Source organism: Lipotes vexillifer, unplaced genomic scaffold (genome assembly GCF_000442215.2).
Source record: "Lipotes vexillifer unplaced genomic scaffold, Lipotes_vexillifer_v1.1 scaffold240, whole genome shotgun sequence".
Lineage (NCBI taxonomy): Eukaryota > Metazoa > Chordata > Mammalia > Artiodactyla > Lipotidae > Lipotes > Lipotes vexillifer.
Window position 1 is genome coordinate 6,953,261 of NW_006797481.1, and position 11,404 is coordinate 6,964,664.

The 11,404-nt window shown below is 57.1% G+C and overlaps 1 protein-coding gene across 1 annotated transcript in view; it reads left to right on the forward strand.

The window, feature by feature from the left end:
• AFAP1L2 (actin filament associated protein 1 like 2) overlaps positions 1-11,404 on the forward strand; it is a 37,205-nt gene that overhangs the window by 20,578 nt on the left and 5,223 nt on the right. The window contains exons 7-14 of the mRNA XM_007469642.1: positions 671-876; positions 1,944-2,123; positions 2,858-2,947; positions 4,412-4,496; positions 4,990-5,094; positions 7,596-7,807; positions 9,706-9,851; positions 10,706-10,817. Of these exons, the coding sequence (XP_007469704.1) occupies positions 671-876; positions 1,944-2,123; positions 2,858-2,947; positions 4,412-4,496; positions 4,990-5,094; positions 7,596-7,807; positions 9,706-9,851; positions 10,706-10,817 (1,136 nt within the window). The remainder of the gene's footprint in view (positions 1-670; positions 877-1,943; positions 2,124-2,857; positions 2,948-4,411; positions 4,497-4,989; positions 5,095-7,595; positions 7,808-9,705; positions 9,852-10,705; positions 10,818-11,404) is intronic.

The window sequence follows — 11,404 nt, forward strand, 5'->3', positions numbered from 1 at the left end:
AAAGAGAAAGGGGGCTGTGGAAGGTGAGTCGATTTTCCAGAGGGGCTGCGATTGTGAGGAGAGCCTTTAGGAGTGCGAGGGTGGCCGCCTTCCCCGGAGGGCCAGCTCCTGCTGTGCTTTGTTTCATCTTTTACTTCCACGGAGCCACAGCGTCCTGCTGCTTCCAGGACAGAACCAGGGACAGGGCAGGCCCAGTGGGCCGCTGCTGGAGGCTCGCCCAGCTCTGGGCTCAGACGGCGAGGCTCTCCTTCTGGGCCCTTAGAAGCGGTCTCACCCCACTGCTGCATCCTTCAGCGGAGGAAATGGAGGCCCCCAGCAGGGGCACTGGACTTCTCAAGAGCAGGCGTCTGAGGGCCGTGTCTGGTCAGAGGTTTCCATGGGGTCTGAGGCGACAGGATTTGAGGAGGAAGAGGGAGACTCCTGGTTTCACGTCCCCTGTGTCTGCGGCCGGAGGCAGCATCCAAGGCGCTTTGCTCAGGGGTTTGGGGGCCGCAGAGTCTGCCTGGGTGCGTGCTTGGTGACTGTGGCCTGGTCCAAGGGCACGGAGGGGGCGGGGTGGCCTGGGGACCACTGGCTGCCCCTGCCTGCTCCCCTCCCTCCCGAAGGAGCAAAGCCTGTTTCGGAACATCCCCTGCCCGCTGGAGCTGTGACGGAGGGCTCTTCCTTGCAGAGGACGGAGAGGCCGTGAGCAGTTCCTACGAGTCCTATGACGAGGACGAAAGCAGCAAGGGCAAGTCGGCCCCCTACCAGTGGCCCTCGCCCGAGGCCAGCATCGAGCTGATGCGCGACGCCCGCATCTGTGCTTTCCTGTGGCGCAAGAAGTGGCTGGGCCAGTGGGCCAAGCAGCTCTGCGTGATCAAGGACGCCAGGCTCCTGGTGAGTGTCCTCTCCCCGGAGCGGAGGTGCGGGTGGTCCCTGATGCCAGGTGCTTAGAGCCTGTCGCATCAGGGGGTTTCTACGTCTCCCCAGCCCGAAATCCCATGCAGAGCTTCGTGTGCGTGGATGAACGTGCTTTCTCTTAAGTAGGAAGGGCTAGTACTTTCAGCAGGCTTTCAAAGGGGTCTGTGACGACTGCCCCCTCCCCTCCCCCCAGATCCCATCCCACAGATGTTTTCTCCGGGGATCTTTTTGTCCCCTGGTCTGTGGGCTCCTTCTTTCTTTACAGTCCTTTTGGGGCGGAGCCTGCTGCCCAGGCAGGTGACTGATTATAAGTCGAGACCCATAAGGGAATCAGAAGATAGTACTCTGACCACAGCCCCGTTTCGTTACTTTAAATTAAAATTTGGTATTTCGTCCCAATGTGAAGTTCCATGGAGTCACTGTAAACACCCCTTCTTCACTGGTTCCAACCCGCCCTGCTGTGTGCAGGTGTTTTTCAGGTAATCCTGTTAAGCAGCCCCGTAAAGAACCTCCGTTTTACAAGTGAGAAACAGAGGGGTAATGCATTTTCTCTGGTAGGGAAGAGAGTTGCTGCCTTTCTCTGCTAACACATCGTCTCCTAACGAATCGGATGGTAAACTTGGCCTTCGTCCCCTTTGGACCCCTTACTGGGGAAGCCGAGCAAGGAACAGAGGCAGAGAGACAGAGAACTGGGAACAGTGCCTTCCACCCTGGAGAGGTGGCAGTTGCCTGCAGAGGACACATTTTAGGAGCCGGCGTGGTCTGCAGTGGGATTAGAGCAGCTTGGATGAGCAGGGCTGGGGCCTCTCTGGCAAGCGGGAGGAAGAGGCTTGAGGGAGACAGAGACAGCTGCCCGGTCACTCTGACGCCGAGAACACGCGTTGCCAGTGTTGGAGGCGACAGCTCCGCACTTGCGCAGGGGGTGTCCGGCCTTTGGGTTTGTCGTGCAGAGCCCACCCCTCAGCGGGTCCTGCCCTGCCCAGCGGCCCCCCCCTCCTCTGCAGAACCTGGCCAAGCAGCGTCTCGCCTCTCCCCTCTCCCAGTGTTACAAGTCCTCCAAGGACCACAGTCCTCAGCTGGACGTGAACTTGCGGGGCAGCAGTGTGGTGCACAAGGAGAGGCAAGTGCGGAAGAAGGAGCACAAGCTAAAGATCACACCCGTGAGCGCCGACGTGATCGTGCTGGGCCTGCAGAGCAAGGACCAAGCTGAGCAGTGGCTCAGGGTGAGGGAGGCGCCAGGCTGCGGGGGAAGTGGGCCTGCTCCGCTCCGGGGCTCCCAGGGCCTCCTGCAGTTCTGGCTCCCCAGCCTCTTCAAAGGGATGGCTGTGGTCGGGGGTAAAGTGTCTGTGATCCTTCAAGTTCGCAGGGCTTCCTGCGTCGTCGGTGGTAGCGATCCGCCTTAGGGAAACGGGTCGCAGGGCTATAGGTCTGCGACCTTCTCAGCCACCTGGACTTGGGCTCTAGTTGAAATCCACTTGCCTTCTGGCCTCCAGTGAGGCATCGCCAGCCAGTTCAAAGGCTCCTTCCCGGGGGAGCTGGGGTGGACTCCTGACAGGCATGTCTGGGAACCTGGCCTGGACCAAGGCAGCGTCCAGGCCTGAGTCCCAGGCGGCACGCAGACCCTCCACAGCGAGCCCCACGGCCCCCAGGAGCCAGAGAGCCATCTGGCAAACGTGGGTGTTTACCCCCGCAGTGAACAGCCACCCCTGCCCAGGATGGGGTGAGAGGAGCTGAGGGCTGGCTGCCCTCACCCTGTTTGGGCTTTGCTGCCAACCCTGCCCCCTGCCTCCCCGCCCCGCTTCCCTGGCACACCACCAAACACCTGGGGGCCTGCGGGAGACAGGCCTCGGGAACACGCCCCCTCCCCGGCTGGGTCCCGAGGCCACACGTGGCTAGGGGGGCTCTGGCTTTGGTGTGGCCGTGGCTGCAGGCCTGAAGGGTCTTCATCTTCCTTCAGGTCATCCAGGAGGTGAGTGGCCTGCCCTCTGAAGGAGCTTGTGAGGGAAGCCAGTACACCCCAGATGCCCAGCGCCCGAGCTGTCCGAAAGTAAGCCTCTACCCTGCCTGAAAGAGAGTTCCATTCCACTTTTGTCTCCATACAATTCAAGGTGTTAAGACGGGGAGCTTTGCTCTTGCACTCAGCCCAGTTGATAAGAGACGTACAGTGCTTGGCTAAGGGCAGTAGCTTGGCAGGGAAACTGATGAGAATGATAGAAGCCTACGATATTTTCTTGCTCGGGGGAAGGTTTATTGGGACAAAAGCCACTTTGCCTCCGTTCTTGGGCAGGGAGACTTATTTTTCGAGGCTCTTCCTTCCCACTTAGGCAACCGTCTGGGTGTTGGACCCCAACCAGAGGGCCCAACTGCTGATTTGCATGGAGCTGTGGGAGCCCTGCTTTAGGGTCAAAGTTGAGAAAGTTGGGCTGGGTGCTGGCTGAGGGGAGGGCTGTCACTGCGGGGTCACATTCCATGTCCCCAGGTGGGTGCCCGGAACCCTGCTGTGCACAGAGGGTCCCTGTGGCTCATCTTCGGGTCCCCACACCCGGCAGGGAGGAAGGCAGAGGGGGGGCAGAGGCCCTGAGCAGGGAGGAGGCTCTCTGCTCCTTTGGAAGGCACGGGCCACCCCCATGGAGGAAAACCCACAGCCTTCTAGAGTGACGGAAGAGGGGCTGATGTTTTCGTTCTTATTCACTCCTTGGTCATTGACAAAACCAAAGCCAGAGTAAACTTGCAGATTCCTTCACATTGGGGTGAGAAGCAAGACCTCCCCCTACAGACCCAGCACACAGATTCCCTGGCCAGGTACTGCAGTCCTTGGTCCTCAGCGAAGGCCTTGTTGGTTGGGAGCCGCTGGGCTTGTTTTCCAGGGGTTCTGGAGTCAGTGGTCCTAGAAGCCTGATGGGAATCTTCTGTCTACTCTAGGGACTGTCTCTAGTCCCCCAACAGCCCTGAGAATGCAGACAGGGGTGTTATCCCTATTTTATACACATGCAGGGTGGGGCTCAGAGAGGCCCTGCCGCACTAGAGAATGCTCCAGGTGGGATTCGAATCGTGGTCTGACCCTGTGAGGACAAGCCAGCCCTTCTGCAAAGCCTGCCGCGTTGGTAGTACAGTCAACTCTCAAAAGACGTCCTGGTACGGGTGGGTCCCAGCTTCAGCTGCGATGCTGACTCCCGTGCACCCTGGGGCTGGCTACCTGCCCTGCCCACTGGCTACGGAGCCGCTGTCACACCAAGCGGAGCAGCCATCTTGAGAGCTCACGATCAAGGACATGCGGTGGGCTGAAGGAGGAAACGATGCTCTGGGATGGGGCGGGGAACCTCCCAAGGGAAGGCAAAGGCAGGCCCTTTAGGGAGCCCCAGGGAAGCCTGGCCATGTCCCACCAGTGGCTTGGACTCCAAGGTGACCCCTAGCCTACACCCAAGAGTCATCTATTGTTTTCCTGAAATTGTGGTCTCCCAGGTAACCATTCCCAGACGAGGTCACCCACCTGTCTCTCTCTCTTCCACAGCCAGATATAACTGAGAAGTACCCGTCAGCCTCGGAGTATGGGAGCTCCATAGATGGCCACCCTGAAGTCCCAGAGACCAAAGATGGTACAAACGCTCTGGCTCTCCGCCTAGGGTTGGGAGGGGTGGTAACCCGGGCTGTGAGGCTCGGCTGTCTGGCTCAACCCTACCGAGTTGTAACAGCTCATTCCAGCATGCCTCCAGTTTCTAAACTGCTTAGAGGTGTACAGCTGATAGATCCTGGAAAAAAGGAGAGAGGACCACACTGAAGTTACAGTTCATGAACTGCTGGGGGTAGAATATTCTTTCATCTCTTGTTTGCTAACCCTAGTTCAGATCTCTCTGAGCCCATTTAGTCTGTAAAGATTCTCCAGTGCTGTGACATGTTCTGTAAGAGAGGTTGGTGTGCCTCTAGAGACACCTGACTGGCCTGTGGATCTGAGTTTGGGGCACAGACCTGTGTGCGCGCACAGGGAGGGGCAGACAGGACAGGGACAGGTCTGCTAATTTTTCCGTCATCCATGAGGGCACATCGGTAGGCTGTGTGCAAGGCTGAAGGTTTTTCCTCTCATCTTGACAGTCAAGAAGAAATGTTCTGCTGGCCTCAAACTGAGCAACCTAATGAACCTGGGCAGGAAGAAATCTACCTCGCTGGAGCCTCCGGAAAGGTCCCTCGAGACATCCAGTAAGATTCAACAGCCGCCTCCTGGGCCAGAGGGCGGGCTCCCCCGCTGGGCCGCAGCCCGTCTCCAGGAAGGCAGCTCAGGCGGCCAGGGCAGGGACTTGGGGTTTTGCTCTAGCACCTCTTGGGCGGGTGAGCCCACAGCCCATGGTTTCTACTGATCTTCACTGCAGGCAGCCCTTTACGCCTCACCAGACCCTCTTGCTGCAGTGTGCGGAAGTGAAGGGTAGTTGATGGCCGTCCTCCTAGCAGTCTTTAAAGTTATATGTTCATTTGATCAATGTGTATGGAGCACAGTAGGCACGGTGTTAGGGAAAGGGGCCCAAGCAGGTGGAGGACACAGTCCTGAGAGCTTACAGCTCAAAAGAGATGATGGCCTTATACCCATAACCACACACTGTGCCGTCTTAGTAGCTACAAGGACTCGGAGACAGAAAGAACCTTTCTTACTCTGTAGACAGAGATGGATGGCTTCCTGCACCTGAGCCGCCAAGGCCGGGTGGGAGCTAAACGGGCTGGGATGGATGGCCCCCACGGGCAGGAGCAAAGACTCTGAGGGGGCACTGGTAAGACCCGTTAAGGGGATGACAAAAGCCCGTGTCGCTGGTACAGAGGGAATGTGTGGGTGCTGGGAGGCCCTCCAGGTCATCTCTGCTGCCCTTACTCGGCCTTGAAACTGATGACAGGAGAGAGACACAGACAGAGAGACCTTTCCCAGAAAACATCCTGGCTTCCAACTCAAAGCTCATTGCTATACTTACGCCCCGGAGCCTGAAGGCCACTACTGTCCATCTTTGGGCCTTTTCCTCTGCCTCATGGAACCTGTGTACCAGCCCTGGGCTCTCTTCCTGAGTCCCAGTTCAGCTCTGTGTTTTGCGGCTGGCAGGGTGGGCTGGAGGGACAGGAAGGCAGCAGCGGACAGGGCCCTGCCTTTGGAGTCTCCTGGCTCTCTGGCCAGGTTGCCGGGTAACGGCCCACCTCTGCCAGCCCCTGTGGCCTCAGAGGGCACGGTGTTGGGCCTGGGAGCCTGGTCCCAGTGAGTCACTTTGCGCGATGTGGCTGGGTTCTTGCTGGCAGTTACTCAGCAGGGAAGCACGCTCCTGTCCCCTGTGGCTGGGGAAGGGCCAGAGAGACATAGATACTCTCCTTCCCAGGACTCGGTGCCTGAGCTCCCCGCCTCTCTTTGGTCCAGAGAATTGTGATGGGCGAGTGGGGCGCCTGCCTGAATGAGCCAGAGTTCCTAGGTCCTGGGCTCACATTCTTCCACTTTGCTACTGTGATGTGATGGTCTCGTGGCCCTGAGAAATTCACGATCCCCACTGAGTGTCCAGCACTGGACTGGGTGCGAAGGTGGCCGTGTACTTTGACCCTGTTGCATGGGCCTAGTTCTTCCCGGCTAAGGTTCAGAGCAGCTGCCGGTCCCTTAGGATGGAGAAGGCGTCCGCTTTGTAAGCCAGTGCCCGTGGGAAGGTGAGCAGCACAGAGAGATGTCGACCCACGTTGTGTGGGGCAGGCAGAGGGGCCTGAAGACTGGATGTTTACTCATCTCTCCAGCCCCAGGGACAAGGCTGTCAGCTCCATAAATATTCACCTAAGTTGGAAGCTGAACCCAACACATGCAACCATTTAAAAACAAGAAAGGCCTACGTGATGGGTGCACCCCAGCACTGGCAGCCCCTGTGTGCCAGTGGAGAAAGAAGGGCTTCCTGGTGGAGAGGCCAAGGGGCACAGGCCCAGGTGCTGGAGATGAACGTGGCAAGTTCCTGCCCTTGACAAGCTCTGTGTCCCGTTGGGAGGCTGACATGGAAGCGGAGATGTCGCTGTTCCAGGACTCAAGTGTTCTGAAGGCCGACCGCGAAGGGAGGGCAGGACCCAGGAGGGCCAGCCACCTCTGAGAGGACATGGAGAAGCTGGCTGAGGGGGGCGGGGCCTTCGCAGGCTGAGACCCAGCGACCGGGGACGGCAAGGTGTCAGGGGAGCTGAGGGAACTAAGGCTGTGGAGGTGAGGGGGTCGCACCTGCGGCCAGGACACCCTGGCTGGGGCGAGCTTCCTGCAGGTGGCCTGGGCCAGCAGGGGAAGGGAGACAAGGAGGCCGGGGTGGGGGTGCCAGCCTCAGTCCTGCGCACACACACACACACACACACACACACATGCACGGAGACGCGCGTGCCCACACACGCACACAGATACACGCACACACATACACACACGCAGATATGCACAGACGCGCGCACACACACGCGCACGCGCGCTCTCTGCCTGGTCTAGGCCAAGGCACGACGCACTTCCCTCCGGACAGGCCTTTCTCAAAACCCAGCAGCACGGTGCTGCCCACCTTCAAAGGATCTAGCAGAGAATTCACAGCCTCTACGAGGCAAGAAAGTCTCTCGGGCCAAGCATGGCAAGCCTTGGAGCTGAGATCTGGAGGAGCCTCTCCAGGGGTCCACGAGCAAGGGCAGCCCTCAGCCACCTACCCGCCCTGAAGCCGCATCCCACCCCGCAGGTTACCTGAACGTGCTGGTGAACAGCCAGTGGAAGTCGCGCTGGTGCTCCGTCAGGGACAGTCACCTGTGCTTCTACCAGGACCGGAACCGCAGCAAGGCGGCCCAGCAGCCCCTCAGCCTGGTGGGCTGTGACGTGGTGCCAGACCCGAGCCCCGACCACCTCTACTCCTTCCGCATCCTCCACGATGGCGAGGAGCTGGCCAAGCTTGAGGTACCGCTGGCCCTCTGGCTGGGTGGGAGTGGGCAGGCACGGCCAGGGCAGAGGTCGTGGTCACGGCTGTTTGCCGCAGGTCCTGAGGACCGCAGTCCTACGATGGGAGAGTCAACTTAGCCACCCTTTTATTTTTACTTCCTTTGCCTGAGATTGTTTGCATGTTTTAAAAATTTCCATTCCCTTTCGGACCTCAGGGTGGTTGTGTTATAGGAACGGGACAATGAGCTATTTCCTGCACTTAGGGCAGGAGGAGTATTTATAACTCCCTGAGCTGCTGGAAAAACTTTCTGGGGACTCAAAGTGGGTTTGTGATTTTGTTTGTGTATCACCAGATGGGGGCCAGTACATAAAAATGCTGACTGTTAAGGCTTATCTGTGTGGGGGGGAATAATGAGGTTTGTGACACAATTACATTATTCCCACTCCCCGTCCTCTGTTCGATGTTACATTTACAAAAATAAGAGGTGACCTAATGCCTTGCGATGAGCCGGGCAGGCCTGAGCCAGAGGGCTTTACAGGCACTTAAGCACACACCCCAGTTCACCCCTGTTCATCTAGTCCTGTATCCAAGGGTCTTCATCCAGATTTTGCTCCAATGCTGCCCTCTGGTGGCTAAAAGATCCACATCCCAATTGCTTCCCAGGGACAAGCTTGTATTCATTCCTGCATCCATCCATCGTGTTGACAGATACCTATTCAGCACAGTGATAGGGTGAACAAGACAGACAGACTCCCTGTCGTGGAACTTACATGCTAGTACGAGAGTGAGATATTATTCAGTGGTTGCCCAACTGATTACTCAGTAATCACTCAGCAGTGGGGCAGGCGCTACGAATAGGTAGGAAAGTTTGCGTGCTGGGCGGATGGGGGCTGGTGGAGGGAAAGCCTGTGGGACAAGGCGGGGAGGGACGGGGGTGCTGATCCTAAGAGCAGTGGGAGACCCTAAAGGGTTTCAAGGGAGGGTGGCATGTTCAGGTTTGGATTCCAAGATTCTTCCTCCAGCTGCTGGGTGGGGGACGGAGGCAAGGGGGACAGGAAGGGATAAAATGAGACCCGTTAGGAAGCTGTTACCATCGCCCAGGGCAGGGATGGTGGTAGCAGGAACTAGAAGCAGCCTGTGAAAAGCTGTATTGAGAAATCCACTTGAAAATGAGTGGGGAAAGGAAACCAGCTAAATGTCAAACTGCACTTTTAGCTGCCCCTCTGATCGCGAGAAAAGAATAAGGTGCCAGAGCAGCGTTGTGTAATGCCAGCATGGTGACTGTTTTTCCTCATGAAAGTAAACCTGTAGTATTTATAGAATCCCCAGTTCCTTCTCTTTATAAAGCCCAGAAACCCTGTTGGCATTTTAATAGATATACTCAATGTAATACATATTTGATTAGAATGCATTGTCCCCTGGAGAAAATCAGGCACCAACTTCACTGGAATTTAGTTCACGATTTGTCAGAGCCAGCTGACCTGGTGTAACGTGTATAAGACATCCTGACTATTGAAACCATAAACAAAAATAAATTTGAATTTTGTTATTTCTTAGGGATCCAGGTAGTCTTGTATAAATGGACTAGGGTTGTAAACTGAAATGTGCTCATTCATAAAATAGAGGTGTCGACCTAAAATACATACATTTTAACAGTCCTCTCCTGGTCCATTAGCCTTCCAGAAATACATGTTTATAAACATCACGTGATACTTGGGACAAATGTCCACAGCATCATTGAGGTGGCACCAGGGTGTCAGTAGTAGCAGGAAATATCATTTGGGGGTCCCTGGGGGATGGGATATGCTAGTGAAAATGAAGAGCATGGCCCCAGGGCTCCCAGAGGCCTTGCCCGGGGTGGGGCACCAGGCAGCACACTCCAGCCCTGCTCATGTCCCTCTTGGCCTCCTCCCAGGCCAAGTCTTCCGAGGAAATGGGCCACTGGCTAGGCCTCCTGCTTTCTGAGTCGGGCTCCAAGACAGACCCAGAAGAATTCACTTACGACTACGTGGATGCCGACAGGGTTTCCTGTATCGTAAGCGCCGCCAAAACCTCTCTGCTGTGAGTATTAAGGGGCCTCCTGCTTTGCACCCACCCACTCCCAGCTATGCTTCTAGACCGAGGCCCAGGCTGGCCTCTGGTGGTCAGTCGAGCAGGGTGGCAGCTGGGAACTCAGGGTGGGCCCTGTTCTACACAGCAGCAGGCAGGCCAGGGCCAGGGAGCAGCCCTGCAGGAGGCCCAGCAAAGAGCTGAGCCAGGCCTCTGGCCCGGGGGCAGCCACAGCATCCCTGGCTCTCATGAGACGCTATCCAGCTCTTGAAGGCAGAGCTGGCGCCTTTCCCGGCCCTTCTGCTTTCCTTACTGTGGAGGCAGCACTTTCCCATGGCTCTGTCGCCGGGTCCCAGCACACCCTGGAGTAAGCAGGGCAGGGGTGGCACTTCTGCTTCCTAGATGAGCAAACTGGGACTCGCGGAGAGGTGGTCCTGGGTGGGGGGGGTGGTAGCAGCATGGGTAGAAGCCGGCTGAGCCAAAATGGGGAAGGCATCTGGTCTGTGCTGGCCAAGTGTATTGTGAAGATGAAGCGAGAAAGGATTTTGTTGTTGTTGGAAGGAGATCCTGAAAAGGAGAAATCAGGGCGAGAAGATGGCAAAAGGATTCCAAGAGGAGGGGTACGGGGCGAGGGAAGTTCGTTTTTCGGGAAGAGAAATTTGGAACCAGGAGTTCTAGTAAGAAGGCCCTGGGGAGAGAGGGAGGGGATACCCCTAAATAAATGAGTTTGTTTTAAAAGGTCAGAGCTAGTCCCCAGGCCTCCGGCACTGCCCACAGATTTCTCTGTACCTCTCATTGTTATGACTCCTTTGAGACTGGTGGCTTTTAGCACCCTGTCCTGAATCCTCTTTCGCTGTGTCTTCCAGACTGATGCAGAGAAAGTTCTCAGAGCCGAACACTTACATTGACGGCCTGCCCAGCCAGCATCACCAGGAGCTGCTGTATGATGATGTGGAGGTGTCGGAGCTGACGGCTGTGGTAAGGGCACCGGCTGGGCTGCAGCCTGGGGCTGCCCATCCTCTTCCTGCTAAGCCTCAAGGCCAGAGATCGTTAGATGGTCCCTAAGAGGAATGGACTCCAGGTCACCCTCAGGGCCATCAGTGCAGAAACCGAGGCGCAACGAGGTCATATTTTGTATAGTGGGGCAGTGCCGTCTGCCTGGCTTGGGGACTTGTCTAGATAAAACAGCTGGTTAACCACCCCGGTCAGTGCCAGGGGTGCGGGGTGTGGCGGTGGGAATGGGGAGCAGCAACACCATTAGCCTTTTTTAAAAACTAAAGTAGAGCTGATTTGCAATATTATATTAGTCTCAGGTTTACAGCACAGTGAGTCAGTATCTTTATGGATTATATGCCATTAAAAGTTATTACAGGGGCTTCCCTGGTGGCGCAGTGGTTGAGAGTCCGCCTGCCGATGCAGGGGACGCGGGTTTGTGCCCCGGTCCGGGAAGATCCCACTATGCCGCGGAGCGGCTGGGCCCGTGAGCCACGGCCGCTGAGCCTGCGCGTCCGGAGCCTGTGCTCCGCAACGGGAGAGGCCGCAACAGTGAGAGGCCCGCGTACCGC